Source organism: Phyllobates terribilis, unplaced genomic scaffold, assembly GCF_046119375.1.
Source record: "Phyllobates terribilis strain yellow unplaced genomic scaffold, ASM4611937v1 Scaffold_3__8_contigs__length_932513732, whole genome shotgun sequence".
In the NCBI taxonomy this organism is placed as follows: Eukaryota; Metazoa; Chordata; class Amphibia; order Anura; family Dendrobatidae; genus Phyllobates; species Phyllobates terribilis.
In genome coordinates this window covers 10,486,565-10,512,241 of record NW_027362763.1, presented here as the reverse complement: position 1 = coordinate 10,512,241, position 25,677 = coordinate 10,486,565, and the positions used below count along the sequence as shown (strand labels likewise).

General features: G+C 60.4%; 1 protein-coding gene across 1 annotated transcript in view; it reads left to right on the top strand.

Moving 5' to 3' along the window:
* Positions 1 to 1,463: 1,463 nt before the first annotated feature.
* Positions 1,464 to 25,677, top strand: part of TMEM214 (transmembrane protein 214) — a 29,670-nt gene continuing 5,456 nt past the window's right edge. Inside the window, exons 1-15 of the mRNA XM_073673648.1 lie at positions 1,464 to 1,665; positions 4,070 to 4,275; positions 4,533 to 4,683; positions 4,765 to 4,899; positions 5,119 to 5,201; positions 6,027 to 6,132; positions 9,991 to 10,072; positions 10,232 to 10,333; positions 11,205 to 11,346; positions 15,583 to 15,674; positions 21,139 to 21,187; positions 22,179 to 22,289; positions 23,308 to 23,425; positions 23,598 to 23,694; positions 24,356 to 24,524. Coding sequence (XP_073529749.1) covers positions 1,539 to 1,665; positions 4,070 to 4,275; positions 4,533 to 4,683; positions 4,765 to 4,899; positions 5,119 to 5,201; positions 6,027 to 6,132; positions 9,991 to 10,072; positions 10,232 to 10,333; positions 11,205 to 11,346; positions 15,583 to 15,674; positions 21,139 to 21,187; positions 22,179 to 22,289; positions 23,308 to 23,425; positions 23,598 to 23,694; positions 24,356 to 24,524 — 1,770 coding nt within the window. The 5' untranslated portion in view covers positions 1,464 to 1,538. The remainder of the gene's footprint in view (positions 1,666 to 4,069; positions 4,276 to 4,532; positions 4,684 to 4,764; positions 4,900 to 5,118; positions 5,202 to 6,026; positions 6,133 to 9,990; positions 10,073 to 10,231; positions 10,334 to 11,204; positions 11,347 to 15,582; positions 15,675 to 21,138; positions 21,188 to 22,178; positions 22,290 to 23,307; positions 23,426 to 23,597; positions 23,695 to 24,355; positions 24,525 to 25,677) is intronic.

The following is a 25,677-nucleotide window of genomic DNA, read 5'->3' as shown; positions in this document are numbered from 1 at the left end:
CTGCTGACGGGACACAGCTCACAGGACGCAGCTGACGGGACACTGCTGACGGGACACTGCTGACGGGACGCGGCTAACGGGACGCGGCTGACGGGACACTGCTGACGGGACGCGGCTGACGGGACACAGCTGACGGGACACAGCTCACAGGACGCAGCTAACGGGACACTGCTGACGGGACACAGCTCACAGGACGCAGCTCACAGGACGCAGCTGACGGGACACTGCTGACGGGACGCGGCTGACGGGACACTGCTGACGGGACGCGGCTGACGGGACACAGCTCACAGGACAGGGCTGACGGGACACAGCTCACAGGACACAGCTGACGGGACACAGCTGACGGGACACAGCTCACAGGACGCAGCTAACGGGACACTGCTGACGGGACACAGCTCACAGGACGCAGCTCACAGGACGCAGCTGACGGGACACTGCTGACGGGACGCGGCTGACGGGACGCGGCTGACGGGATGCTGCTGACGGGACACTGCTGACGGGACACAGCTGACGGGACACTGCTGACGGGACACTGCTGACGGGACACTGCTGACGGGACGCAGCTGACGGGACGCAGCTGACGGGACGCGGCTGACGGGACACTGCTGACGGGACGCGGCTGACGGGACACTGCTGACGGGATGCGGCTGACGGGATGCGGCTGACGGGACACTGCTGACGGGACACAGCTGACGGGACGCGGCTGACGGGACACTGCTGACGGGACGCGGCTGACGGGACACAGCTCACAGGACAGGGCTGACGGGACACAGCTCACAGGACGCAGCTGACGGGACACTGCTGACGGGAAGCAGCTGACGGGACACTGCTGACGGGACACAGCTCACAGGATGCAGCTGACGGGACACTGCTGACGGGACACAGCTCACAGGACGCAGCTCACAGGACGCAGCTGACGGGACACTGCTGACGGGACGCGGCTGACGGGACGCTGCTGACGGGACACTGCTGACGGGACACAGCTCACAGGACGCAGCTGACGGTACACTGCTGACGGGACACTGCTGACGGGACGCGGCTGACGGGACACAGCTCACAGGACGCAGCTGACGGGACACTGCTGACGGGACACTGCTGACGGGACGCGGCTGACGGGACACAGCTCACAGGACGCAGCTGACGGGACACTGCTGACGGGACACAGCTGACGGGACACAGCTGACGGGACACAGCTGACATGACGCGTCCCGCGGGCCTCACAGGCAGCAGGAACACTGGTTGCCAGGACACCCCAACAAGCGTGAGGCACTCTCAGCTCCATAGCAACCGCCTTGCACTTTCCGAGTCATGTGATGTGCCGCCCGTCCCGCCCTCCCCGCGTCATGTGACTTGTCCCCGCCCCTCTCCTCTGCGTCGGCTCCCGGCTGACGTGGCTTAGTCGCACTTCCAGCTCCGCAGCCGGCTTCTCTGTCAAGTAACTGCCAATCAGAGCGAGCTACGTCACCACTTGAAGGGAAAAGGCGGGGCTAGACGCCTGGAGCTTACCGGAAGTGACGCAGTGAGCGCAGGGATCAGACATGGCTTCCGGAGCTGCCGGTGACGGCAAATGGAAAGTGGTCGGGAAGAGCAAGAAGAATGGAGACCGGAGGAGAGCGCTGGGCGAGAACAACCTGCCTCCGACCGTGGCCGCCATCACCTCGGGGGGTGAGAGGCTGACAGACGGAGCACAAGTCCCAGCCTGCCCGAGCAGCTGCAGCACGTGACCAACTGTGACAGCGGAGCGCACCGAGGACTACAAGTCCCAGCCTGCCCGAGCATCTGCAGCACGTGACCAACTGTGACAGCGGAGCGCACCGAGGACTACAAGTCCCAGCCTGCCCGAGCAGCTGCAGCACGTGACCAACTGTGACAGCGGAGCGCACCGAGGACTACAAGTCCCAGCCTGCCTGAGCAGCTGCAGCACGTGACCAACTGTGACAGCCGAGCGCACCGAGGGCTACAAGTCCCAGCCTGCCCCAGCAGCTGCAGCACGTGACCAACTGTGACAGCGGAGCGCGCCGAGGACTACAAGTCCCAGCCTGCCCGAGCAGCTGCAGCACGTGACCAACTGTGACAGCGGAGCGCAACGAGGACTACAAGTCCCAGCCTGCCCGAGTAGCTGCAGCACGTGACCAACTGTGACAGCCGAGCGCACCGAGGACTACAAGTCCCAGCCTGCCCGAGCAGCTGCAGCAAGTGACCAACTGTGACAGCGGAGCGTGGCGAGGACTACAAGTCCCAGCCTGCCCGAGCAGCTGCAGCACGTGACCAACTGTGACAGCGGAGCGCAACGAGGACTACAAGTCCCAGCCTGCCCGAGCAGCTGCAGCACGTGACCAACTGTGACAGCCGAGCGCACCGAGGACTACAAGTCCCAGCCTGCCCGAGCAGCTGCAGCACGTGACCAACTGTGACAGCGGAGCGTGGCGAGGACTACGAGTCCCAGCCTGCCCGAGCAGCTGCAGCACGTGACCAACTGTGACAGCCGAGCGCGCCGAGGACTACGAGTCCCAGCCTGCCCGAGCAGCTGCAGCACGTGACCAACTGTGACAGCCGAGCGCGGCGAGGACTACGAGTCCCAGCCTGCCCGAGCAGCTGCAGCACGTGACCAACTGTGACAGCGGAGCGCACCGAGGACTACAAGTCCCAGCCTGCCCGAGCAGCTGCAGCACGTGACCAACTGTGACAGCGGAGCGCACCGAGGACTACAAGTCCCAGCCTGCCCGAGCAGCTGCAGCACGTGACCAACTGTGACAGCGGAGCGCACCGAGGACTACAAGTCCCAGCCTGCCCGAGCAGCTGCAGCACGTGACCAACTGTGACAGCGGAGATCACCGAGGACTACAAGTCCCAGCCTGCCCGGGCAGCTGCAGCACGTGACCAACTGTGACAGCCGAGCGCACCGAGGGCTACAAGTCCCAGCCTGCCCGAGCAGCTGCAGCACGTGACCAACTGTGACAGCGGAGCGCGGCGAGGACTACGAGTCCCAGCCTGCCCGAGCAGCTGCAGCACGTGACCAACTGTGACAGTGGAGCGCGGCGAGGGCTACAAGTCCCAGCCTGCCCGAGCAGCTGCAGCACGTGACCAACTGTGACAGCGGAGCGCACTGAGGACTACAAGTCCCAGCCTGCCCGAGCAGCTGCAGCACGTGACCAACTGTGACAGCGGAGCGCACCGAGGACTACAAGTCCCAGCCTGCCCGAGCAGCTGCAGCACGTGACCAACTGTGACAGCGGAGATCACCGAGGACTACGAGTCCCAGCCTGCCCGAGCAGCTGCAGCACGTGACCAACTGTGACAGCGGAGATCACCGAGGACTACAAGTCCCAGCCTGCCCGGGCAGCTGCAGCACGTGACCAACTGTGACAGCGGAGCGCGGCGAGGGCTACAAGTCCCAGCCTGCCCGAGCAGCTGCAGCACGTGACCAACTGTGACAGCGGAGCGCGACGAGGACTACAAGTCCCAGCCTGCCCGAGCAGCTGCAGCACGTGACCAACTGTGACTGCGGAGCGCACCGAGGACTACAAGTCCCAGCCTGCCCGAGCAGCTGCAGCACGTGACCAACTGTGACAGCAGAGCGCACCGAGGACTACAAGTCCCAGCCTGCCCGAGCAGCTGCAGCACGTGACCAACTGTTACAGCCGAGCGCACCGAGGACTACAAGTCCCAGCCTGCACGAGCAGCTGCAGCACGTGACCACCCAGGACCTGCTGGGAATTGTAGTTCCTCAGTCTGGGGTGCGGTGTCTGTGCTGCTGGTGCAGCGGGGTTTGTCGTCCTCCCACCTTGAGCACTGGAACATGCCGTCAGCGTGACTAGGACTCCAAGTCCCAGCACGTGACAGCGGAGCACGGCGAGGACTCCCAAGTCCCAGCACGTGACAGCGGAGCGCGGCGAGTGACAGCGGAGCACGGCAAGGACTGCGAGTCCCAGCGCGCTCCTGCTGACTCCTGGCTGGAGGGGTGCTGTCTCTTACTGCCGTCTCACGTGCAGTCTCGGCTGACCCCTCACACGCCCTCCTCTGCACAATGTGGGGGTCAGTCTCTGCGCTGACCGCGTCTCTCTTGCAGTCCCCGTGCAGCCATCGCTTTATGAACAAGGATTCGAGAAGATGATGAAGAAGCAGCAGAACAAGGAGCAGGTTCCTCCGCGCAGCAGCTCCGAACCCCAGAAGAAGCCGCCGAGCGCCGGCAAAAGCTCCAAGAAGACGTCTCCCGGGGGCAGCACCTCGGCAGCTCCAAAGAAGCGGGCCACGCTGGAGGAGGCGCTGCGGGCGGTGAGTGACCCTCACAGGGCTGCTCCAGTCACCTCCAGAGCTGCACTCACTATTCTGTTGGTAGTCAGTGCTCACATGCTCCTACTGGTCTGGTGTCAGTTCAGAGCTCTGATGATACGCAGCTGCGTGCAGTGCATTGTGGGATCTTCCCGGCTGACAGCAGACCTGTGAATGCTGCTCTGGGTGTGACGTGTCTCATACGGCCTCTGCTCTCAGGGGTCTGCCTCTGTGACCCCTTCTCTCTGCTTTCTCTCCAGCTGGACGTGGCGGAGCTGCAGTTGGAGATGGAGAGGAGTCAGACCATGTTCCCTGAGAACCCCCAGATCTGGGTGAAGGACCTGGTGGGCTACCTGAACGACAAGCTGCAGACCCCCAAGAACGAGCCGGTGCCGAGCCACCAATCCCACGGTTAGTGGTGTGACTGCTGGCGTCTGAGGTGCAGCGCCTCCCGGTGGTGCAGGTGTTTATGATGTCGTCCTCTCCTCTCAGATTACCCCTACTGCCTGATGAGCAGGGAGCTGAGGGGCGTCATCCGAGCGCTGCTCCTGAGGGCGCGCACCGAGATGGAGATGTTCCTGGACTACTGTATGTTCGCCATGCTGCAGGAGGTGGACAAACCCACAGGTGATGGACGCCCCGTGTGCGTGCAGATGCGGGAGGGTGGTCTGACGTGGGGATGGGGCGGCGTGCAGATGAGGGGGAGGGTGGTGGGCTGGGTAGGTTGGTCTGGCTGCAGATGGTGAGGGTGCGTCCAGTCTTTCGGGGAGGCGCGTCGTGGAGGTGTGTGCGGCTGCCAGTGCTTGCAGATTGTGTAGTGACTTGTGCCGTTTCTTCTGTTTACAGGGGCGTCCGTCCACGGCTACCGGATCTGTATTCAGGCCGTTCTACTGGACAAGCCCAAAATCGTCACTGTTAACCTAAAGAAGGTAAGGGGGCGGGGCTATCTGGCCTTTTCCGCTGTGGGCGGGGCTAACCTTGGCTGGGTGAGAACATTCCCGGTCGGACCATGTAATTCTCGCAGCTGCAGGTTCGTCACTGTTGTAACCCGATGTGGCCAATACTTTGTGTTCGGCTCCGTACTGATACATTGTAACAAACCCTCAGCTGACAGAACACCTAATGTCCCTTTTTCTTCGTCCCCGGGTTCAGTGTGTTGTTAAATATCCCACGACGCTCTGCTTCCCGCCCCCAGGTCCAGCACACAGGTCCAGCACACAGGGTATTTGCCGCTGCTCTCGGTGTCCGGTATTGGCAGCGGTTGTGATGTCATGCAGCCAATCAGTGAGCTCAGCAGGTCTGGAGGGGGCGTGTACTCTGCTGAGCTCACTGATTGGTTGCGGTAGCGGAGACCGTACACCACGAGCAGTGGTAGAGAGCCAGCGCTGGACCGGGGGAGGGGAGAGGAAAGAGCTGTTGTTATTTTATCACACACTGCACCCGGCGATGAAAGTGACCACCCTTGTAATCCTGCCTGGATGATTGTCTCTCCTGACGCTGCCGTGTGTCAGGGCCGGTGCGCACTAACAGTCCCAGCATGCAGCGGGTGCGTCTATGGTTGTCGCTGACGTCCTCCGTGCAGCGGCCGGAGCTTTCTGCCTGTAACGCTCTGCGTCTTCTCTATCGGCTCTGCAGCTCCGTCACTTTTATGTTGTGGATCTGTACTGCAGTACCAGACACAGCCTGTGCGCTGGGGTGGCGCTGTCTCTCTAAGGTGAGGATTTAATGTGTCGCCTCTTACCGTCTCTCCTCAGTACCTGGAGATGCTACGGGCTCAGCAGAACCGGCCGGCACGGTGTCTTGCCATGATGTGGGCTGTGGGTCAGGCAGGATACGCGGACCTAACGGAGGGACTGAAAGGTGGGTGCTGGAGAAGACAGCTGTGCATGGGGGCGCAGCACGGAGGATGGGCTCAGCAGGGGGTGGGGTGAAGCAAAGAGCAGTCTTGTGGAGCGCAGGATGGGGGCGGGGCGCAGCATGGAGCGATGTGGTGGGGCACGGAGTGGTTGGGGCTCAGCACGTAGCGGGATGGTGGAGCAGAGCATGAAGTGGAGAGGGCTGAAGCTCAGCATGGAGCGGGGAGGGTGGGGGCACAGCACGGAGCAGTGTTGTGGGGCGCAGCAGGGAGGGTTGGGGCTCAGCATGGAGCGGAGAGGGTTGGGGCGCAGCACAGAGCAGTGTTGTGGGGCGCAGCATGGTGCGGAGAGGGTTGGGGCGCAGCACGGAGCAGTGTTGTGGGGCGCAGCAGGGAGGGTTGGGGCTCCGCATGGAGCGGAGAGGGTGAGGGCGCAGCACCGATCTGTGTGGTGTGGCGCAGCGGGGAGGATTGGGGCTCAGCATGGAGAGGGTGAGGGAGCAGTGTGGTGTGGCGCAGCGGGGAGGATTGGGGCTCAGCATGGAGAGGGTGAGGGCGCAGCACGGAGCAGTGTGGTGTGGCGCAGCGGAGAGGGTGAGGGCGCAGCACGGAGCAGTGTGGTGTGGCGCAGCGGAGAGGGTGAGGGCGCAGCACGGAGCAGTGTGGTGTGGCGCAGCGGGGAGGGTTGGGGCTCAGCATGGAGTGGAGAGGGTGAGGGCGCAGCACCGAGCAGTGTGGTGGGGCGCAGCGGGGAGGGTTGGGGCTCAGCATGGAGTGGAGAGGGTGAAGGCGCAGCACCGAGCAGTGTGGTGGGGCGCAGCGGGGAGGGTTGGGGCTCAGCATGGAGTGGAGAGGGTTGGGGCTCAGCATGGAGTGGAGAGGGTTGGGGCGCAGCACGGAGCAGTGTGGTGTGGCGGGGAGGGTTGGGGCACAGCACGGAGCAGTGTGGCGGGGAGGGTTGGGGCTCCACATGGAGAGGGTGAGGGCGCAGCACCGAGCAGTGTGGTGGGGCGCTGCATGGAGCGGAGAGGGTTGGGACGCAGCACGGAGCAGTGTGGTGTGGCGGGGAGGGTTGGGGCTCCGCATGGAGAGGGTGAGGGCGCAGCACCGAGCAGTGTGGTGGGGCGCAGCATGGAGCAGAGAGGGTTGGGGCGCAGCACGGAGCAGTGTTGTGGGGCGCAGCAGGGAGGGTTGGGGCTCCACATGGAGCGGAGAGGGTGAGGGCGCAGCACCGATCAGTGTGGTGGGGCGCAGCGGGGAGGGTTGGGGCTCAGCATGGAGCGGAGTGGTTGGGGCTCAGCACGTAGCGGGATGGTGGAGCAGAGCATGAAGTGGAGAGGGCTGAAGCTCAGCATGGAGCGGGGAGGGTGGGGGCACAGCACGGAGCAGTGTTGTGGGGCGCAGCAGGGAGGGTTGGGGCTCAGCATGGAGCGGAGAGGGTTGGGGCGAAGCACGGAGCAGTGTTGTGGGGCGCAGCATGGTGCGGAGAGGGTTGGGGCGCAGCACGGAGCAGTGTTGTGGGGCGCAGCAGGGAGGGTTGGGGCTCCGCATGGAGCGGAGAGGGTGAGGGCGCAGCACCGATCTGTGTGGTGTGGCGCAGCGGGGAGGATTGGGGCTCAGCATGGAGAGGGTGAGGGCGCAGCACGGAGCAGTGTGGTGTGGCGCAGCGGAGAGGGTGAGGGCGCAGCACGGAGCAGTGTGGTGTGGCGCAGCGGGGAGGGTTGGGGCTCAGCATGGAGTGGAGAGGGTGAGGGCGCAGCACCGAGCAGTGTGGTGGGGCGCAGCGGGGAGGGTTGGGGCTCAGCATGGAGTGGAGAGGGTGAGGGCGCAGCACCGAGCAGTGTGGTGGGGCGCAGCGGGGAGGGTTGGGGCTCAGCATGGAGTGGAGAGGGTTGGGGCTCAGCATGGAGTGGAGAGGGTTGGGGCGCAGCACGGAGCAGTGTGGTGTGGCGGAGAGGGTTGGGGCACAGCGGGGAGGGTTCGGGCTCAGCATGGAGTGGAGAGGGTTGGGGTGCAGCACGGAGCAGTGTGGTGTGGCGGGGAGGGTTGGGGCACAGCACGGAGCAGTGTGGCGGGGAGGGCGCAGCACCGAGCAGTGTGGTGGGGCGCAGCATGGAGCGGAGAGGGTTGGGACGCAGCACGGAGCAGTGTGGTGTGGCGGGGAGGGTTGGGGCACAGCGGGGGGAGAGTTTGACGCAGCATGGAGCAGTGTGGCGTGGTGCAGCGGGGAGGGTTGGGGCTCCGCATGGAGAGGGTGAGGGCGCAGCACCGAGCAGTGTGGTGGGGCGCAGCATGGAGCAGAGAGGGTTGGGGCGCAGCACGGAGCAGTGTTGTGGGGCACAGCAGGGAGGGTTGGGGCTCCACATGGAGCGGAGAGGGTGAGGGCGCAGTACCGATCAGTGTGGTGGGGCGCAGCGGGGAGGGTTGGGGCTCAGCATGGAGCGGAGAGGGTGAGGGCGCAGCACCGAGCAGTGTGGTGGGGCGCAGCGGGGAGGGTTGGGGCTCAGCATGGAGTGGAGAGGGTTGGGGTGCAGCACGGAGCAGTGTGGTGTGGCGGGGAGGGTTGGGGCACAGCGGGGAGGGTTGGGACACAGCACGGAGCAGTGTGGCGGGGAGGGTTGGGGCTCCGCATGGAGAGGGTGAGGGCGCAGCACGGATCAGTGTGGTGGGGCGCAGCGGGGAGGGTTGGGGCTCAGCATGGAGCGGAGAGGGTGAGGGCGCAGCACCGAGCAGTGTGGTGGGGCGCAGCGGGGAGGGTTGGGGCTCAGCATGGAGTGGAGAGGGTTGGGGTGCAGCACGGAGCAGTGTGGTGTGGCGGGGAGGGTTGGGGCACAGCGGGGAGGGTTGGGACACAGCACGGAGCAGTGTGGCGGGGAGGGTTGGGGCTCCGCATGGAGAGGGTGAGGGCGCAGCACGGATCAGTGTGGTGGGGCGCAGCGGGGAGGGTTGGGGCTCAGCATGGAGCGGAGAGGGTGAGGGCGCAGCACCGAGCAGTGTGGTGGGGCGCAGCGGGGAGGGTTGGGGCTCAGCATGGAGTGGAGAGGGTTGGGGTGCAGCACGGAGCAGTGTGGTGTGGCGGGGAGGGTTGGGGCACAGCGGGGAGGGTTGGGACACAGCACGGAGTAGTGTGGCGGGGAGGGTTGGGGCTCCGCATGGAGAGGGTGAGGGCGCAGCACCGAGCAGTGTGGTGGGGCGCAGCATGGAGCGGAGAGGGTTGGGGCGCAGCACGGAGCAGTGTGGTGTGGTGGGGAGGGTTGGGGCGCAGCACGGAGCAGTGTGGTGTGGCGGGGAGGGTTGGGGCGCAGCACGGAGCAGTGTGGTGTGGCGGGGAGGGTTGGGGCGCAGCACGGAGCAGTGTGGCGGGGAGGGTTGGGGCACAGCGGGGGGAGAGTTTGGCGCAGCATGGAGCAGTGTGGCGTGGTTCAGCGGGGAGGGTTGTGGCTCAGCACGGAGCGGCGAGGGTTTGGGCGCAGCACGGAGCGGCGTGGTGTGGCGCAGCGGGGGAGGGTTGGGGCGTAGCACGGAGCGGGGAGGGTTTGGGCGCAGCACGGAGCAGTGTGGTGGGGCGCAGCGGGGATGTTGGGGCTCAGAACGGAGCAGAGAGGATGGGGCGCAGCACGGAGCAGCTTGATGTGGCGCAGCGGTGGAGGGTTGGGGCGCAGCACGGAGCAGTGTGGTGTGGCGCAGCTGGGGAGGGTTGTCGCACAGCACGGAGCGGGATGGTGGCGCACAGCTTGGAGTGGGGCGGGTGGGGTCGCAGCATGGAGCGCAGTGGGAGGGCAGGAGTGCATCTTGCAGCGAGGGTGGGGTGCGCCACCTGCTGCCTCACACTTGGTCTCACGCCGGTCTCCTCCTTCTTGCAGTCTGGCTCGGCTTCATGCTGCCTGTACTCGGGATCAAGACGCTCTCGCCCTACGCCATATCCTACCTGGAGCGACTCCTGCTGTGAGTGACGCCACCTACTGGGGGCTTGTTGGGCAATGCTGGGGGGTGTAGTCATGGTTACCAGGCTGGTATATTTCCACTGTGCGACCTGTGGCTGTGCCGCTGTCGTGCAGGGTTCGTCGCAATCTTTCGATGTGATATCTCGCTTTTTCACCGCAGATTACACTCTAATCTCACCAAAGGATTCGGGATGATCGGCCCCAAGGATTTCTTCCCACTCCTGGACTTCGCCTTCATGCCAAACAACTCGCTGTCCGCCAGGTATGAGACCATACACTGCTGTGGGGGAGAGGGGACCTGCTGGCTGATGCCCCCTGCTGGTCCTGTGGGGGGGGGGGGGACCTGCTGGCTGATGCCCCCTGCTGGTCCTGTGGGGGGGGGGGGGGGGACCTGCTGGCTGATGCCCCCTGTTGGTCCTGTGTGTGTGGGGGGGGGGGGGACCTGCTGGCTGATGCCCCCTGCTGGTCCTGTGGGGGGGTGGCGGACCTGCTGGCTGATGCCCCCTGTTGGTCCTGTGTGTGTGTGGGGGGGGGGGGACCTGCTGGCTGATGCCCCCTGCTGGTCCTGTGGGGGGAGGGGGGGACCTGCCGGCTGATGCCCCCTGCTGGTCCTGTGGCGGACCTGCTGGCTGATGCCCCCTGCTGGTCCTGTGGGGGACTTGCCGGCTGATGCCCCCTGCTGGTCCTGTGTGGGGGGGGGGGACCTGCCGGCTGATGCCCCCTGCTGGTCCTGTGGGGGGGGGGACCTGCTGGCTGATGCCCCCTGCTGGTCCTGTGGGGGGGGGGGGACCTGCTGGCTGATGCCCCCTGCTGGTCCTGTGGGGGACCTGCTGGCTGATGCCCCCTGCTGGTCCTGTTGGGGGGGGGGGGGGACCTGCTGGCTGATGCCCCCTGCTGGTCCTGTGGGGGACCTGCTGGCTGATGCCCCCTGCTGGTCCTGTGGGGGACCTGCTGGCTGATGCCCCCTGCTGGTCCTGGATGCTGTGCCTGCGGCCGACTGATCGGAGGGTAGAATGTGAGGAAACGTTAGAGATGTGCTCGCAGCTTTGGCTGTGAATGGAGCATTAGGAGCGCTCTTCCAGGAGCTGCAGTGTCGGGGGTCTTGTTCTCTCACGCTCCCTGTTATCTTGCAGCCAGCAGGAGCAGCTCCGAGACTTGTACCCCCGGCTGAAGGTGCTGGCGTTTGGCGCGACCCCCGAGAGCACGCTGCACACGTACTTCCCTTCCTTCCTGTCCAGAGCCACGCCGAGCTGCCCCGACGTCATGAAGACAGAGGTACGTGGCCAGTAGCAGCAGTGAGAGCGCATCAGTGTGAGAATCGTGCAGCAGCAGTGAGAGCGCATCACTGTGGGAATCGTGCAGCAGCAGGGTGGGAATCGTGCAGCAGCAGGGTGGGAATCGTGCAGCAGCAGGGTGGGAATCGTGCAGCAGCAGGGTGGGAATCGTGCAGCAGCAGGGTGGGAATCGTGCAGCAGCAGGGTGGGAATCGTGCAGCAGCAGGGTGGGAATCGTGCAGCAGCAGGGTGGGAATCGTGCAGCAGCAGTGAGAGCGCAGCAGGGAGGGAATCGTGCAGCAGCAGTGAGAGCGCAGCAGGGAGGGAATCGTGCAGCAGCAGTGAGAGCGCAGCAGGGTGGGAATCGTGCAGCAGCAGTGAGAGCACAGCAGGGTGGGAATCGTGCAGCAGCAGTGAGAGCGCAGCAGGGTGGGAATCGTGCAGCAGCAGTGAGAGCGCAGCGGGGTGGGAATCGTGCAGCAGCAGTGAGAGCGCAGCGGGGTGGGAATCGTGCAGCAGCAGTGAGCGCAGCAGGGTGGGAATCGTGCAGCAGCAGTGAGAGCGCAGCAGGGTGGGAATCGTGCAGCAGCAGTGAGAGCGCAGCAGGGTGGGAATCGTGCAGCAGCAGTGAGAGCGCAGCAGGGTGGGAATCGTGCAGCAGCAGTGAGAGCGCAGCGGGGTGGGAATCGTACAGCAGCAGTGAGCGCAGCAGGGTGGGAATCGTGCAGCAGCAGTGAGAGCGCAGCAGGGTGGGAATCGTGCAGCAGCAGTGAGAGCGCAGCGGGGTGGGAATCGTACAGCAGCAGTGAGCGCAGCAGGGTGGGAATCGTGCAGCAGCAGTGAGAGCGCAGCAGGGTGGGAATCGTGCAGCAGCAGTGAGAGCGCAGCAGGGTGGGAATCGTGCAGCAGCAGTGAGAGCGCAGCAGGGTGGGAATCGTGCAGCAGCAGTGAGAGCGCAGCAGGGTGGGAATCGTGCAGCAGCAGTGAGAGCGCAGCGGGGTGGGAATCGTACAGCAGCAGTGAGCGCAGCAGTAAGTGCGCAGCAGGGTGGGAATCGTGCAGCAGCAGTGAGAGCACAGCAGGGTGGGAATCGTGCAGCAGCAGTGAGAGCACAGCAGGGTGGGAATCGTGCAGCAGCAGTGAGAGCACAGCAGGGTGGGAATCGTGCAGCAGCAGTGAGAGCACAGCAGGGTGGGAATCGTGCAGCAGCAGTGAGAGCACAGCAGGGTGGGAATCGCGCAGCAGCAGTGAGATCACAGCAGGGTGGGAATCGCGCAGCAGCAGTGAGAGCGCAGCAGGGTGGGAATCGTGCAGCAGCAGTGAGAGCGCAGCAGGGTGGGAATCGTGCAGCAGGGTGGGAATCGCGCAGCAGCAGTGAGAGCGCAGCAGGGTGGGAATCGCGCAGCAGCAGTGAGAGCGCAGCAGGGTGGGAATCGCGCAGCAGCAGTGAGAGCGCAGCAGGGTGGGAATCGCGCAGCAGCAGTGAGAGCGCAGCAGGGTGGGAATCGCGCAGCAGCAGTGAGAGCGCAGCAGGGTGGGAATCGCGCAGCAGCAGCGAGAGCGCAGCAGGGTGGGAATCGCGCAGCAGCAGTGAGAGCGCAGCAGGGTGGGAATCGCGCAGCAGCAGTGAGAGCGCAGCAGGGTGGGAATCGCGCAGCAGCAGTGAGAGCGCAGCAGGGTGGGAATCGCGCAGCAGCAGTGAGAGCGCAGCAGGGTGGGAATCGCGCAGCAGCAGTGAGAGCGCAGCAGGGTGGGAATCGCGCAGCAGCAGTGAGAGCGCAGCAGGGTGGGAATCGCGCAGCAGCAGTGAGAGCGCAGCAGGGTGGGAATCGCGCAGCAGCAGTGAGCGCAGCAGGGTGGGAATCGCGCAGCAGCAGTGAGAGCACAGCAGGGTGGGAATCGCGCAGCAGCAGTGAGAGCACAGCAGGGTGGGAATCGCGCAGCAGCAGTGAGAGCACAGCAGGGTGGGAATCGCGCAGCAGCAGTGAGAGCACAGCAGGGTGGGAATCGCGCAGCAGCAGTGAGAGCACGTAGCAGGGTGGGAATCGTGCAGCAGCAGTGAGCACGTAGCAGGGTGGGAATCGTGCAGCAGCAGTGAGAGCGCAGCAGGGTTGGAATCGTGCAGCAGCAGTGAGCGCAGCAGGGTGGGAATCGTGCAGCAGCAGTGAAAGCACAGCAGGGTGGGAATCGTGCAGCAGCAGTGAGAGCACAGCAGGGTGGGAATCGTGCAGCAGCAGTGAGAGCACAGCAGGGTGGGAATCGTGCAGCAGCAGTGAGCATGCAGCAGGGTGGGAATCGTGCAGCAGCAGTGAGAGCACAGCAGGGTGGGAATCGTGCAGCAGCAGTGAGAGCACAGCAGGGTGGGAATCGTGCAGCGGCATCCGTAGAGTGGGAATCATGCAGCGGCATCCGTAGCGCAGCAGCAGTGAGCACTCAGCAGGGTGGGAATCGTGCAGCAGCAGTGAGCACGCGGCAGGGTGGGAATCGTACAGCAGCAGTGAGAGCGCAGCAGGGTGGGAATCGTGCAGCAGCAGTGAGAGCGCAGCAGGGTGGGAATCGTGCAGCAGCAGTGAGAGCGCAGCGGGGTGGGAATCGTACAGCAGCAGTGAGCGCAGCGGGGTGGGAATCGTGCAGCAGCAGTGAGAGCGCAGCAGGGTGGGAATCGTACAGCAGCAGTGAGAGCGCAGCAGGGTGGGAATCGTGCAGCAGCAGTGAGAGCACAGCAGGGTGGGAATCGTGCAGCAGCAGTGAGAGCGCAGCAGGGTGGGAATCGTGCAGCAGCAGTGAGAGCACAGCAGGGTGGGAATCGTGCAGCAGCAGTGAGCACAGCAGGGTGGGAATCGTGCAGCAGCAGTGAGATCACAGCAGGGTGGGAATCGTACAGCAGCAGTGAGAGCGCAGCAGGGTGGGAATCGTACAGCAGCAGTGAGAGCGCAGCAGGGTGGGAATCGTGCAGCAGCAGTGAGAGCGCAGCAGGGTGGGAATCGTACAGCAGCAGTGAGAGCGCAGCAGGGTGGGAATCGTGCAGCAGCAGTGAGAGCGCAGCAGGGTGGGAATCGTGCAGCAGCAGTGAGAGCACAGCAGGGTGGGAATCGTGCAGCAGCAGTGAGAGCACAGCAGGGTGGGAATCGTGCAGCAGCAGTGAGAGCACAGCAGGGTGGGAATCGTACAGCAGCAGTGAGATCACAGCACTGGGAATCGCGCAGCAGCAGTGAGAGCGCAGCAGGGTGGGAATCGTGCAGCAGCAGTGAGAGCGCAGCAGGGTGGGAATCGTGCAGCAGCAGTGAGAGCGCAGCAGGGTGGGAATCGTGCAGCAGCAGTGAGAGCACAGCAGGGTGGGAATCGTGCAGCAGCAGTGAGAGCACAGCAGGGTGGGAATCGTACAGCAGCAGTGAGATCACAGCACTGTGGGAATCGTGCAGCGGCAGTGAGAGCGCAGCAGGGTGGGAATCGTGCAGCAGCAGTGAGAGCACAGCAGGGTGGGAATCGTGCAGCAGCAGTGAGAGCACAGCAGGGTGGGAATCGTACAGCAGCAGTGAGAGCACAGCAGGGTGGGAATCGTGCAGCGGCAGTGAGAGCGCAGCAGGGTGGGAATCATGCAGCGGCATCCGTAGCGCAGCAGCAGTGAGCACGCAGCAGGGTGGGAATCGTGCAGCAGCAGTGAGAGCACAGCAGGGTGGGAATCGTGCAGCAGCAGTGAGAGCACAGCAGGGTGGCAATCATGCAGCGGCATCCGTAGCGCAGCAGCAGTGAGCACGCGGCAGGGTGGGAATCGTGCAGCAGCAGTGAGCACGCGGCAGGGTGGGAATCGTGCAGCAGCAGTGAGCACGCGGCAGGGTGGGAATCGTGCAGCAGCAGTGAGCACGCGGCAGGGTGGGAATCGTGCAGCAGCAGTGAGCACGCGGCAGGGTGGGAATCGTGCAGCAGCAGTGAGCACGCGGCAGGGTGGGAATCGTGCAGCAGCAGTGAGCACGCGGCAGGGTGGGAATCGTGCAGCAGCAGTGAGCACGCGGCAGGGTGGGAATCGTGCAGCAGCAGTGAGCACGCGGCAGGGTGGGAATCGTGCAGCAGCAGTGAGCACGCGGCAGGGTGGGAATCGTGCAGCAGCAGTGAGCACGCGGCAGGGTGGGAATCGTGCAGCGGCATCAATGCGGCTAACATGCAGCGGCAGCAGTAACGTGGGAATCGTGAAGCAGTGTGAGCGCAGCAGTGACAGCAGCTTTTCTCTGTGTTGCAGCTTCTGCACAGTCTCTCCGAGTGTCTGCAGTTGGACCCACTCAGCTTCAGTGTGTGGAGGCAGCTGTACACCAAGCACCTGTCACAGTCCAGGTGAGTGTCCGCTCCGCCCCGCAGGGGCCTGTGCTCTGCCCTGCAGGAGCCCGTCCATTCTACATAAGATCCTCAGCCTGGGGTCACCACTCCGATATACAGTGCCGTGAAAAAGTCTTCATACCCCTTGAACGTTTCCACATTTTTCACGTTACCGCAACAAACTTATTTGTATTTTATTGGGATTTTCTCCGATACCAATAAACTAAGTAACAAATATTAGTGACATGTTAAGGAAATGGTACAGGGTGTACGAATTATTTCATAAATATAAATCTGAGAATTGTTTGGTGCATTAGTCTTCAGTCCCCGAGTCAGTACTTTGTAGGACCTTTCTCTGCTGCAGTCTTTTGGGGTCTGTCTCTCCAGCTTTCCCTTCTGCAGTCTTTTGGGATCTGTCTCTCCACATTTCTCTGCTGCAGTCTTTTGGGATCTGTCTCTCCACCTTTCTCTGCTGCAGTCTTTTGGGGTCTGTCTCCAGCTTTCGCTGCAGGATTGCCCTGTATTTAGCTCCATCCTTCTTCCCATCACCTCTGACCAGCTCCCCTGCCCCTGCTCAAGAAAAGCCTCCCCACAGCAGGATGCTGCCACCACCATGTGTGATGGTGGGGATGGTGTTTTCAGTGTGATGTGCATTGTTAGTTTTCCGCCACGCATAGCGTTACCCTTTGGTCTCATCTGACCAGAGCCCCTTCTTCCACATACTCGCTGTGTCCCCTACATGGACTTTTGCAAACTACAAAAGGGACTTGTTATGGCTTTCAAAAATGTCTTTCTTCTTGCCGCTGTTCCATAAAGGCCAGATTTGTGGAGTAGACGACTAATAGTTTTCCTGTGGACCGATTCTCCGCCCTGAGCTGTGGATCTGCAGCTTCTCCAGTGACCATGGGCCTTTTGGCTGCTTCTCTCATTAGTTCTCTCACTGCTTAAGATGTCCGGTTAGGTGGCGGCCATGTCTTGGTAGGTTTGCAGTTGTGCCATACTCCTCCTGTTTTTACATAATTTTTATTTATATAGCGCCAACATATTCCGCAGCACCTTACTATTAAACAGTGACATATACAGACAATAAATTCAATACAAGGTAATACAGTGTAAACAGTTACATTAGGAGCGAGGGTCCGGCTGCTCGCTGCTTACATTCTACAAGGAAATGGGGGGACACAATAGGTGAAAAGTGCTTGTTATTTCAGGTCTGGCAATTATAATAAATAGGGATTTTCATATAAAGCTGCAGGATCCGGTCATCAGCCCGTATGTTTAAGTGCAATAATCAAGTATTTAGTGTAGTTATCGTGCGCATGGAGGGTGTGGAGACAGAGGAATAGTAGGGAACAGATTCTGAATAATATTTACAAGGAGGGAACAGGGGAAAGTTAGTTTACTGAGTAGTTCAGGTGGTAGACTTGTTTAAAGAGATGGGTTTTTAAAGCGCGCTTGAAGATATGGGGGCTAGGCATCAGTCGGATCGTCTGGGGTAGAGCATTCCAGAGAACTGGCGCAGCACGAGAGAAGTCTTGGAGACGGAGGTGTGAGGTTCGGATTATGGGGGATGTTAGTCTTGGGTCATTTGTAGAACGGAGGGCACGTGTAGGACGATAGACAGAGATGAGAGGAGATATAAGGCGGTGCAGAACTGTGGAGAGCTTTGTGGGTGAGAGCGATGAGTTTATATTGAACCCAGTAGCGAGTGTGCAACCAGTGTAAAGACTGGCACAAGGTGGAGGCATCGGTCAAGTGGCTGGACAGATATACGACCCTGGCTGCCGCATTCAGGACGGATTGGAGAGGAGAAAGTTTAGTAAGAGAGACATAAGAAAGTTGAAGTAGTCCAGACGAGAGTGAATAAGAGCAACAGTCAGAGATTTAGTAGTTTCAAAGGTGAGAAAAGGTTGAATTCCAGAGATTTTTTTGACGTGCAGGTGACGAGCGAGTGACTGATCCGGATATAGGGAATAAAGGAAAGTTCTGTGTCAGATATGACCCCAAGGCAGCGAGCGTGCTGCTGGGAGTTATGGTTAAACCCTCCAAGGTAACTTCGATGTCAGGGTTAAGTTAGTAGAGGGAGAAACATAAGAAGTTCAGTTTTGTAGAGATTCAGTTTAAGATAGAGGAAGGGACATGATGTTAGAGACAGCGGAAAGACAATCACTAGTGTTTTGTATTAGGACGATAGATGTTCAGAGCTTTTGGCTATTTTCTATAACCTAACCCGGCTTTCCTCTTCACCACTTTATCCCTGAAATGTCTGGTGGGCTCTTTGGTTTTCTGCATTATCCCTGACCTGTCTGGTGGGCTCCTTGGTTTTTATGATGCTGTTTGATCCCTAATATTCTCACACTAACCTCCGAGGCCTTCACAGAACATCTGTAGTTATACTGAGAATAAATCACACCCAGGTGGACGCATTGTACTAATTGTAACTTCTGGAGGCGATTGGACACTCAGGAATTTAAGGACATCAGACTACAGGGTGCTGAATACAAATGCACCTCACAATTAGCAAATTTATATTAATATAATAATTAGTAAGCCCTGTATAATTTCCTTTACACCTCACAAATACTTGTTACTTTATGTTGCTCTCAGATTAAACCCCAGTAAAATAAATTTAAGTTTGTGGCTGTAACGTGGAAAATTTCACAGGGTATGAAGATTTTTTTCAAGGCACTGTATAAAGACCTGTCCATTGTAGATATGATCCTCATTCTGTTCCTTCATGTGGAGGCTCAGGATTAGTGTAGATCTTTACTGCCTGTCTGCAGAACATGGAGTATAGTGAGGACATGGACATTCATAAACACAATATAAAGCAGTGCGCTCCACCCGGCTGCTCCTCCTCCCTCCTGCTCTTCCCTCTAACTGTATTTTCCCTTGTGCTCCTCCGCCCCCTCCCTCCAGCTCTTATCCCTCCAGCTTTTATCCCTCTTTCCGGCTCCTGATCCTTCTGCCTCCCATACCCCCCGCTTGATCCTTCTGCCTCCCCCATCCCCCCCGCCTGATCCTTCTGCCTCCCCCGCCTGATCCTTCTGCCTCCCCCTGCCTGATCCTTCTGCCTCCCCCACCCCCTGCCTGATCCTTCTGCCTCCCCCACCCCCTGCCTGATCCTTCTGCCTCCCCCACCCCCTGCCTGATCCTTCTGCCTCCCCCACCCCCTGCCTGATCCTTCTGCCTCCCCCACCGCCTGCCTGATCCTTCTGCCTCCCCCACCGCCTGCCTGATCCTTCTGCCTGCCTCCCACCCCTCCTGATCCTTCTGCCTGCCTCCCACCCCTCCTGATCCTTCTGCCTGCCTCCCACCCCTCCTGATCCTTCTGCCTGCCTCCCACCCCTCCTGATCCTTCGGCCTGCCTCCCACCCCTCCTGATCCTTCGGCCTGCCTCCCACCCCTCCTGATCCTTCGGCCTGCCTCCCACCCCTCCTGATCCTTCGGCCTGCCTCCCACCCCTCCTGATCCTTCGGCCTGCCTCCCACCCCTCCTGATCCTTCGGCCTGCCTCCCACCCCTCCTGATCCTTCGGCCTGCCTCCCACCCCTCCTGATCCTTCGGCCTGCCTCCCACCCCTCCTGATCCTTCGGCCTGCCTCCCACCCCTCCTGATCCTTCGGCCTGCCTCCCACCCCTCCTGATCCTTCGGCCTGCCTCCCACCCCTCCTGATCCTTCGGCCTGCCTCCCACCCCTCCTGATCCTTCGGCCTGCCTCCCACCCCTCCTGATCCTTCGGCCTGCCTCCCACCCCTCCTGATCCTTCGGCCTGCCTCCCACCCCTCCTGATCCTTCGGCCTGCCTCCCACCCCTCCTGATCCTTCGGCCTGCCTCCCACCCCTCCTGATCCTTCGGCCTGCCTCCCACGCCTCCTGATCCTTCGGCCTGCCTCCCACCCCTCCTGATCCTTCGGCCTGCCTCCCACCCCTCCTGATCCTTCTGCATTCTTCCCACCCCTCCTGATCCTTCTGCCTTCTTCCCACCCCTCCTGATCCTTCTGCCTTCTTCCCACCCCTCCTGATCCTTCTGCCTTCTTCCCACCCCTCCTGATCCTTCTGCCTTCTTCCCACCCCTCCTGATCCTTCTGCCTTCTTCCCACCCCTCCTGATCCTTCTGCCTTCTTCCCACCCCTCCTGATCCTTCTGCCTTCTTCCCACCCCTCCTGATCCTTCTTCCCACCCCTCCTGATCCTTCTTCCCACCCCTCCTGATCCTTCTTCCCACCCCTCCTGATCCTTCTTCCCACCCCTCCTGATCCTTCTTCCCACCCCTCCTGATCCTTCTTCCCACCCCTCCTGATCCTTCTTCCCACCCCTCCTGATCCTTCTTCCCACCCCTCCTGATCCTTCTTCCCACCCCTCCTGATCCTTCTTCCCACCCCGCCTGATCCTTCTTCCCACCCCGCCTGATCCTTCTTCCCACCCCGCCTGATCCTTCTTCCCACCCCGCCTGATCCTTCTTCCCACCCCGCCTGATCCTTCTTCCCACCCCGCCTGATCCTTCTGCCTCCCCCGCCTGATCCTTCTGCCTCCCCCGCCTGATCCTTCTGCCTCCCCCGCCTGATCCTTCTGCCTCCCCCGCCTGATCCTTCTGCCTCCCCCGCCTGATCCTTCTGCCTCCCCCGCCTGATCCTTCTGCCTCCCCCGCCTGATCCTTCTGCCTCCCCTGCCTGATCCTTCTGCCTCCCCCCCCCCCTGCCTGATCCTTCTGCTTTCTTCCCCCCCCCCTTCCTGATCCTTCTGCCTCCCCCCCCCCTTCCTGATCCTTCTGCCTTCTCCCCCCCCCCCTTCCTGATCCTTCTGCCTTCTCTCCCCCCCCCTTCCTGATCCTTCTGCCCTCTTCCCCCCCCCCCCCCCCCTTCCTGATCCTTCTGCCTTCTCCTCCCCCCCCCCTTCCTGATCCTTCTGCCTTCTCCCCTCCTGATCCTTCTGGCGTCTCTCCCCTTCCTCCTCCAGATCCTTTGCCTCCCCTCCAGATCCTTTGCCTCCCCTCCAGATCCTTTGCCTCCCCTCCAGATCCTTTGCCTCCCCTCCAGATCTTTTGCCTCCCCTCCAGATCTTTTGCCTCCCCTCCTGATCTTTTGCCTCCCCTCCTGATCTTTTGCCTCCCCTCCTGATCTTTTGCCTCCCCTCCTGATCTTTTGCCTCCCCTCCTGATCTTTTGCCTCCCCTCCTGATCTTTTGCCTCCCCTCCTGATCTTTTGCCTCCCCTCCTGATCTTTTGCCTCCCCTCCTGATCTTTTGCCTCCCCTCCTGATCCTGCGGCCTCCCCTCCTGATCCTGCGGCCTCCCCTCCTGATCCTGCGGCCTCCCCTCCTGATCCTGCGGCCTCCCCTCCTGATCCTGCGGCCTCCCCTCCTGATCCTGCGGCCTCCCCTCCTCCTCTCCTGATCCTTTGCCTCCCCTCCTGATCCTGCGGCCTCTCCCTCCAGCTCCTCATTATCAGATTGTCTGACCACAGTTCCCGCCATCTTCTTTTTCAGTTTACTTTTGCAGCATCTGGTCAAATCCTGGGACGCGACCTCTAAACCGGTGAGTTAACCCCTCGTGTGCTGGAGCCATATATTCATAGACTCTGCATAGTATTGGTGTGAGTCTTCATGGGCATTTTACGCCTATTAAAGGGGTGCTCCTGTCTGAGCCCTGTACAGCGTGTCCACTGCACTGGCGGCTCTGTGTGAGCCGGAGAGTGTAGACAGGAACACCTGAGTGCAGCATGGCATGATGGCGGCACTCGTGGGGGCACTGTGGTTTGTGGTGTTGAGGCGGTATGTAGTGCTGCGTTGTGGTAATTCGGTGCTTTTCCTGGTGTATTTTATGTTTTATATTGGTGTTAATTTGCTACCGCAGGGGAGGTGTGCTGTGCTGCCCGGAGGTGTACTGTGCTACCCAGTGGTGGTTGGTGCTAATATGGGTTTTGTGACCTGCTGAAATGTCCTCTGACGCAGCAAATAGGCGGGCGCCCTTGTCACAGGGGGGTCACACTCACAGTGTAGGAAATCCACGCTGTCCAAGCAGGACGTGGGCAGGAGGAACTTTCAGCCCCAAAATGTATATGTTACTAATAGCGATGAACTAGGGGGGCGCGCTCAGTGTATGGCGGGTGCTTGGGGGGGCGCGCACAGTGTATGACGCGTGCTCGGGGGGGGGGGGGCGCACAGTGTATGGCGCGTGCTCGGGGGGGCGCACAGTGTATGGCGCGTGCTCGGGGGGGGGCGCACAGTGTATGGCGCGTGCTCGGGGGGGGGGCGCACAGTGTATGGCGCGTGCTCGGGGGGGGCGCACAGTGTATGGCGCGTGCTCGGGGGGGGGGCGCACAGTGTATGGCGGGTGCATGTTTCACAGCTAACGGCTTTCCCCATCTAACGACTCTGAACACATCACTCGAGCACCCGCCATACTCTGTGCTTACAGGAGCACCCTCAGCAAACTCGACGCTCATTGCTAGTCACTAATTTACTGTCGGTATGCCCTGCCCCCGCTCACCTCCTGTCTCTCATCTTCCTCTGTGACAATCTGATAGATGAGGAAGTCTGTGATGGAGACGGTGCAGTCGTTTTGTGTGACCAATGAAGATTTTTCCAAAAAATCACCAAATTCAAAGGAGCTGGAACTGTGTGACACTGCGTGTCAGGTGAGGAGCACTATTCTGTATTGTACTCCAGAGCTGCGCTCACTATTCTGCTGGTGCAGTCACTGTGTACATACATTACATTACTGATCCTGAGTTACCTTCTGTATTATACTCCAGAGCTGCACTCACTATTCTGCTGGTGCAGTCACTGTGTACATACATTACATTACTGATCCTGAGTTACATCCTGTATTATACTCCAGAGCTGCACTCACTATTCTGCTGGTGCAGTCACTGTGTACATACATTACATTACTGATCCTGAGTTACCTTCTGTATTATACTCCAGAGCTGCACTCACTATTCTGCTGGGGCAGTCACTGTGTACATACATTACATTACTGATCCTGGGTTACATCCTGTATTATACTCCAGAGCTGCAGTCACTGTGTACATACATTACATTACTGATCCTGAGTTACATCCTGTATTATACTCCAGAGCTGCACTCACTATTCTGCTGGTGCAGTCATTGTGTACATACATTACATTACTGATCCTGAGTTACATCCTGTATTATACTCCAGAGCTGCACTCACTATTCTGCTGGTGCAGTCACTGTGTACATACATTACATTACTGATCCTGAGTTACATCCTGTATTATACCCCAGAGCAGCACTCACTATTCTGCTGGTGGAGTCCCTGTGCACATACATTACATTACTGATCCTGAGTTACATCCTGTATTATACTCCAGAGCTGCACTCACTATTCTGCTGGTGCAGTCACTGTGTACATACATTACATTACTGATCCTGAGTTACATCCTGTATTATACCCCAGAGCTGCACTCACTATTCTGCTGGTGCAGTCACTGTGTACATACATTACATTACTGATCCTGAGTTACATCCTGTATTATACTCCAGAGCAGCACTCACTATTCTGCTGGTGGAGTCACTGTGCACATACATTACGTTACTGATCCTGAGTTACCTCCTGTATTATACTCCAGAGCTGCGCTCACTGTTCTGCTGTGTCTTGCTTGTGTATTGATGCCTGTGGTGGTTTTGCAGTCTCTCCTGAAGATGATGAAGGGTCGTGGCATGCCCTGGTTGCGGATTTTCTTGGTCGCTCTCGTATTCACATCCGGGTTTGTGGTCCATGACATGCGGACGCACGGCTCGTTCCAAGGTCAGTGATGCTCTGTGATAGTCTGAGCTTGTGCTAGGACCAGTCCATTCTGTAAACTCTCGTGGTGAAGATGATACTGTAACGACACTGCAGCTGTGTAGTCACAAATTTCCTGGTCTGGCTGTGGTGGGTGACTTTTGTGCCACACTCATTCTTTTCTCTCTGGTTTCAGCTTCCACCACAGCGGGCGTGCTACAGCAGACCGGGCTCCTGACTCTGACACAGCAGGCGTGGAGCCACGTCTCGTACTGTGCAGTGCAGTGTCACAGGTACGTCCTCCTCTGTCCGGCGGGGTGAGCGGCGGCGGCGTCCTCCTCTGTCTGGCGGGGTGAGCGGCGTCCTCCTCCCCTGTCCGGGCGGGGTGAGCGGCAACGGCGTCCCCTGTCCGGCGGGGTGAGCGCCGGCGGCGGCGTCCCCTGTCCGGCGGGGTGAGCGCCGGCGGCGGCGTCCCCTGTCCGGCGGGGTGAGCGCCGGCGGCGGCGTCCCCTGTCCGGCGGGGTGAGCGCCGGCGGCGGCGTCCCCTGTCCGGCGGGGTGAGCGCCGGCGGCGGCGTCCCCTGTCCGGCGGGGTGAGCGCCGGCGGCGGCGTCCCCTGTCCGGCGGGGTGAGCGCCGGCGGCGGCGTCCCCTGTCCGGCGGGGTGAGCGCCGGCGGCGGCGTCCCCTGTCCGGCGGGGTGAGCGCCGGCGGCGGCGTCCCCTGTCCGGCGGGGTGAGGGCCGGCGGCGGCGTCCCCTGTCCGGCGGGGTGAGGGCCGGCGGCGGCGTCCCCTGTCCGGCGGGGTGAGGGCCGGCGGCGGCGTCCCCTGTCCGGCGGGGTGAGGGCCGGCGGCGGCGTCCCCTGTCCGGCGGGGTGAACGCCGGCGTCCTCTGTCCGGCGGGGTGAGCGCCGGCGTCTCTACCTGTACAGTAACCACCTTCCTCTCTCCTTACAGCTGGCTGCTGCGCAATGTGCCGGTGTACTACTCTCAGGCCGTGGAGGTTCTGGGACCAGTCCTGGAGCTGGGGTGGGAGAAGAGCCAGGACGCAGTCATACTGGTGGCACAGAAATGCTCCTCACAGCTGGGGCACATGAGGGACAACCTGCCCTGGTTTATTGAATGGGTAAGGAGCCGCCATGTGCAGCCCTCCACCACCAGATCAGCTAGAAAATCTCATCCCCGGTAACAGAGAAATTGAAGTAACAAGGCAAATGTTTTTTGTGAGGGAATTATTATCCCAGATATCACAGAGACCACCCACTGTAATCTTTGTAGTGAACAGCTCTCTGCTGCCCTCTATCGTCCGGACAATTACATGATTGCCCGACGATCAACCGAGGGGACCGCAGGCTGTTCTCACTAATTGCCTATCGGAAAGGTCACAGTGAGCGTATGGAATATGTGTGTATACCGCCGTACGATCACTGCTAACACCACGATAACCAAAGTAAGATATTAGCTGCCACTACCAATACGTTTTTCCGGCTGATTCGACACCGTTTCAGGTAGCGTGTGGCTTCGGGGACGGCACGATTACGGAACAAAAGAAACAGAACTATTACATTTTATATTTAGTCCAAAGGGAGGCAGTGTTTATGAAAAATATACATAAGATTTTACAAAGGAGACAAAACAATACAGCATATACAGTCACAGAAAATAAAAGGGATCAACAGAATAACTTACTAAACCAATTGCGGAGACGATTCAGTTTAGCCGAAGGAGAGCATTTCGACTGGCTGTTACGTGAATGTTGTCCCTGCTTACACAAACAATGTATCTCTCTATATGAACACAGATCATAATTCGGCTTGATCTTTTATCAGCACCGAATGCCACCCACAAACACCCCTGTGATGACCTCACATGGGCCGGGTTTTTAGGCTGGTCTCATCCCTTCATGATTTTATGAAATCCCCAACTTATGAGAACTCCTCTCCGGATGGTCTTAGAAGTTGGAGATTGACGCCATATTTTTTATTGGGACTTTATTTCCTTAGAGATCAAACATGACCAAGCTGCCGTCAGTTATCTTTGCACTGTTGATTTACGGCTCATCGGCAGGCCTCACAGCTATGAAAAAATATGCATATTGTTCCCCAATTAGTCCTGCCGCTAAAAATATATGTCCCATCCCAATCAGATTTATAGAAATTCCCCTATTCTATATTTTCTTTCGGAGACTTAGTCGGTATGGGAAGTATTCAGACCACTTTACATTTTTCACTCTTTGTTTCATTGCAGCCATTTGGTAAATTCTAAAAAGTTCATTTTTT